The 5,337-nt window shown below is 40.8% G+C and overlaps 1 protein-coding gene across 1 annotated transcript in view; it reads right to left on the bottom strand.

The window, feature by feature from the left end:
- The window catches only part of EFCAB5 (EF-hand calcium binding domain 5), a 155,488-nt gene that overhangs the window by 105,611 nt on the left and 44,540 nt on the right, over nt 1-5,337 (bottom strand). Inside the window, exon 6 of the mRNA XM_006165478.1 lies at nt 1,932-1,980. Within this exon, the coding sequence (XP_006165540.1) occupies nt 1,932-1,980 (49 nt within the window). The remainder of the gene's footprint in view (nt 1-1,931; nt 1,981-5,337) is intronic.

Here is a 5,337-nt window from a genome sequence, read left to right as displayed (position 1 = left end):
GCAGGAATGGTCTGGAATTTCTCATTTTATTAGGATCTCAGAGTTTTCTTACACCTTCGTGTGTACCCCCATAAATAAATAAAGTTATTTGAGAAATTTTCTGTAACAGGAGTGGGAGTTGAGCTGAAGGAAGGCTTACAGATTTTCAATAGGCTAAGAACAGGGAGAAGGAGGGAAGTTCGGCAAAGCTCAAATCATGTGATTAAAAAAATGAGAAGCATACTTTATTTTTAAGTGTGAAGAAAACTCAATCTACTGTTATCAATGTAGCACAAGTGGTTAAAAAAATTTAAAGAGTCGGGAACCAGCAGTTAGCGTAATGGCTATGTCGCTGCACTCCCACGTAGTCGACTGCGGTTCGCGTCCCGGACCCGGTGGCTTGAAACTCACGCTGGACGCGTGTGCGTGCGTGCCCAAGATCCCGAGAGGATAATGGAGGAGAAGGGATTGCGGCATGACCATCCCCCCTGGGGGGTGATTTCTCACTTTCTGTCTCTGTCTCTCTCTCTCTGTCTGGCGAGCGCACGCGCCCTATAGCAAAAAACCTCTCCAAAAAAAAAAAAAATTTAAAGAGTCAACTAGATATAAATTATGTACATCTCAGGGCCCAAACTCTCGTTCTTTACGCAACAAGTCAGATTTTTGTTGTTGTTGGCCTAATCTCACATTGGGAAATCTTTCTGAAAACAAAAGCATCAAACTCTGTGGTTCCTGGCCCAGCACTGGTGGCACAGCTGGTGGCATGCTAAACTGCAGTGTGGGAAGCCAGAAGGCCAACTCCAGATTCCCAGCTGACCTGAAATGTGCCTGGCACAGGTGCCCAAGATCCTAACAAGCTGGAAAACCAGGAGGAGGAGATGTGGAGTAACAGATTCCAGCAACGGTGCCTGGCTCTCTCTTTCTCATTCTTTCTCTCTCTCTTTCTCTCTCGTGTGTGCATATGTTCTTTATCATGACAAAAATAAACTTTAAAAAATATCTCTGTTGTTCTCCTTAGAGATGGTACTGTCCTCCTTCCCCTCGGTGAGCAGAGTGGAAATTTAAGGGCAAGTTTTTGTTGCCATAATGATGGGGAGTAGGAGTAGAGGCAGAACTCCTGCAATTCCTGCACAATGAAGACTCTCTCTCTCCTGCCAGGCATTCAAGTAGCTGAAAAATCTGCTTTTAATAATTTTGGGTCTAGAGCTTAAATTTATTTTACCTATAAACACAGAGTCTAATTTTGCTATTACATTTTCCAAGAATGTAATTACTGTAAAAATTTGAGGCAGGATCGTATTTTGTTTGATTCTGGCACTTTACCAGGAATGGTTCACCATTTCTGAAAATTATGTAATAGGAGGTAATACAAATTGTATCCAAACTCTTATACACACACCTGTGACAGTCTGGATTCATAGATTTCCTAGTCATGGGGAGTCTATGTATAAGTCCAAAGCTAATCATTTACTCTTATTTCAAAACATAAACACACATGTACACATGCCCTTTGTGCGTTTAAAGCCACCAGGTCCAGGACTTGAACTGCAGTTGGCCATGTGGGCATCCAGCAATGTAACTGCTATGCCATCTGCTGGTCCCAGTACATAAAATTCTCATGTCTTTCTTTGTATTTCTTTTTATCACAGTTATGACATTATGTCTTTCTTTTTAAATTTTATATACATAAGTTATATTTTCTAGAAATAGCATAGGTTAATAAAGGGGTATTAAAGAATATTTATAATAAAATGGAGTGCTGGACTGAAAGGACTGAGAATCACTGATTGTGTCCCTGTTTTTCTTCATCTGGAAAGAGCAGAAGAGCTTAATTACATCTGTAAGAGCTTTGGATAACATCTGTCCCAATATTGACTCTTCATCTAAATACAGTAACTACTCTCCCCAAAAAGAAATAAGAATAAAAATATTATAGTAATAGGCATACTTACCAAGCTCAAATTCTGGATTTTGAAAAAAATCATGAAGAACATTCTGAATCTGCAAATCAAAAAATAGAATAAGAAAGGAAGCAAGCATATGAAAGAAACTACATGCTTTATCTTGATTATTTATATGTAGTATTTTAGAATAAAAGTCACCTGTAGTGTTTCTTTTTAAGTCCAAAGTGATCTTTCTAACTAGCAGATGGCATAAGGGTTACATTGCTGGACTCCCACATAGTCGACCATGGTTAGAGCCCCAGACCCGGTGGCTTGAAACTCATGCTGGGTGAGTGTGCGTGAGTGTCCAAAATGCTGAGAGGAAAATGGAGGAGAATGGGGTTGCAGTGTGTCCATCCCCTCTGGGAGGTGATTTCTCACTTTCTGTCTCTCTCTATCTCGCTGGTGAGTGCATGTACCCTACATCAAAATCTCTCTAAAAGAATAGTAATAAAATAGATTTTATTTTTTAGAGATTTTTTTTTCCTTTTCTTTTTCTCTTTTTGCTATAGGGCATATGTGCTTATGAAAGAGAGACAGATAGAGAGGGAGGGAGAGGGAAAGTGAGAAATCATCCCCCTCCCATGCCAGGGGTAATGGTCATGCTGCAATCCCTTCTCTTCTAGTCTCCTCTTGGGATTTTGGGCATGCATGCACATGCACCCAGCATGATTTTCAGTCGCCCAGGTCCAGGACTCAAACTGCACTGTCGGCCACGTAGGATCCAGCTGCCTTAACCCTCATGCCACCTGCTGGTCCTCTTTTTAGAGAAGTTTTAAGTTTACAGAAAAATTGAGAGGAAAGTACAGGGCATTCCCATATATTCCTGGCCCCCAGTAAGCACAGCCTCTTCTGCTATCAATATCCTGCACAGAGTGGTATAGCTGCTACAAATGATGCACCTACATTATCACTCAAAGTTCACAGTTTATCTTAAGGATCTCTTGGTATTGTAAATTCTGTGGGTTTTGACGAATGTATAATGACACGTATCCACCATTATATCCACCATTACAGCTTCATACAGAATGATTTCACTGCTATAAAAATGCTCTGCGCTGTCTACTCATTCCTCCCTACCCGCTCACCCCTGGCAGCCACTAGGCTTTTCACTGCCTCCCTAGTTGTGCCTTTTTCCAGAATGTTGAATACTTGGAATTGCACAGTGTGTAGCCTTTCAGACCGACTTCTTTCACTTAGTAGCATGCAATTAAGCTTCTTTTCTTTTTTTCCATAGCTTGAAAGCTCATTCCTTATTAGCACTAAATCATATTTCACTGTATGATGTGCCACAGTTTATTTGCCCATTCACCTACTAAAGAATATTTTGGTTGCTTCCAAGTTTTGGCAATAATGAATAAAGCATAAATATAAATACCAATGTACAGGTTTTTGCATGGATCTAAGTTTCTAATTCACCTGAGTAAATACTTAAGAAAGCAATTGCTAGAGCGGATGTTAAGAGTATGTTTAGATTAGGGTTTTTTACATGTGTGTATATGTAGTAAAAATATATAAAACTTATCAACTTCAGGGCAATCCCATAGCACAGTGGTTAAGTATTGTGAATGGAAAGCTGGATCCTACGTGACTGACAACAGTTAAATCCTAGCCTGGTGGCTTGAAAAAAATGCTGGGCACATGTGCATTTGTGCCCAAAATGGAAAAATGGAAGGAAAAGGATTACAGAATGATCATGCCCTATCAGGGTGGGGGTACTTCCTCCTCACTCCCCATCCCAGAGATAAAATTTCTTCACCAATGAAAAAAATTTTAAGAAGTCTTTATAAGATGCTGGACTCCCACATGGTCAACTGCAGTTCAAGTCCTGGACCTGGAGGCTTGCTTTCTCACTTTCCCTTTTTCTCTCTCTGGTCAAATAAAAACAATAAAAATAATGATAATAATAGTGACCACAAATTATTCATCATTATTATTACTTTTTATCTCATTATAAGTTATAGGGAGCAGCCAGATGTGGATAAGGCATTAGCGATCTTTGTGCTTACGCTGCAGGGCAAGCAAAAGCTCTAACAAAGACATAATCTACTGTTACACAGCAGGGCAGTGTAAATTAAGGGAGGTGAGTGTCAGCCAGAGAAGGCCAGGGAAACATATTTAGAACTACAAGCCACAAGAACCACAGGACACAAGATGTTTCACAGCCGCGACCTGGCTTCTCCATTCCATTTCTATATAAAAGAATAAACCTTGGAACGGCTCAAGGCCACAGCATTCTCCACCGGAGACTCCCAGTCCACTGGATCTCAGCTTTTTCTACTTGTCAGTCTGTCTGTTCTTTCTCAGTCTGCCATCTGCTTTCACTAGGGGTTCCAGGTACCTTTGCTTCCCAGGCCACGGCAATAAGGTACATGTGCTCACCAGAAAGACAGAGTGAGAACGTAAGCCGCCAGGTTTCGGACTCAAACCATGGTCTGCCATGGGGAAGTCCAGTGCCTCAACCACCACACCACCTGCTGACCCCATCAATTTAGATGTTAAATAATCATATATCTAAGTATATTCATATTGTGGTGAAATAGAACTTTATGATCTTGAAAATCTGAAACTTTATACCCATTCAACATTAACTCTCCTTCTCCTCTTCCTAGCCCTGAGTAACCATCATTCTGCTTCTTATTCCTATGAATTTGCCTACTTTAGATATCTCATATAAGTGGAATAATTCAGTACTTGTCTTTTAAGAGTATATTTAGTTTTTTTAATAATTATATATTTAATTTTATTTATTTACTTATTTTCAAATTTGACCAAAGAGAGACAGAGAGAGAAGGAAAGTGAGATAGAAGCCACCAAGTCCAGGATGCAAGCCATATGGGAATCTACTGCCCCAACCACCACGCCACCTGCAGGCCCAGCAAGAGTACAGTTAGTTTTATAAGAAACTGCCAAACCAGCCAAACTACAGTGACACAGACTATAGAGGAGCTTCTGCATGACGTTAGAGAAGGCTGTAGGTTCACATCCCATGTTTGCTTCAACACACCAAGCATAGTTGCACCCGTGATCCAGGCCAGCTGCAGGTAGGGGAAGGACTGCAGTCTGCCTGTCAAGGGTCAAAGGTCTCTCTCTCTCTCTCTAACTCTCTCTTTCAGAAAATAAATAAATAATCTCTGAAGGAAAAAGAAAAATAAACTGCTAAACTATCTTGTAAAGTGGCTGTACCAGGGCAAGTAGGTGGCATAGGGTTGAGGTACTGGACTCCCACATGGCCAACCATAGTTTGGTTCCCAGACTTGGCAGCTTGCTTCCTCACTTTCCTGCTCTCTTTCTGTCTGTCTCTGTCTGGTGAGCCCTGTAGCAAAGATAACAATAATAATGATAAATAAAAATGAAATAGGGACCAGCAGTTAGCATAATGGCTATGTTGCTGGACTCCCATGTAGTTGACCGC

Source organism: Tupaia chinensis, unplaced genomic scaffold, assembly GCF_000334495.1.
Source record: "Tupaia chinensis unplaced genomic scaffold, TupChi_1.0 Scaffold143921_1, whole genome shotgun sequence".
NCBI classification, from domain to species: domain Eukaryota; kingdom Metazoa; phylum Chordata; class Mammalia; order Scandentia; family Tupaiidae; genus Tupaia; species Tupaia belangeri.
This window is presented reverse-complemented; position numbering and strand designations above follow the sequence as displayed.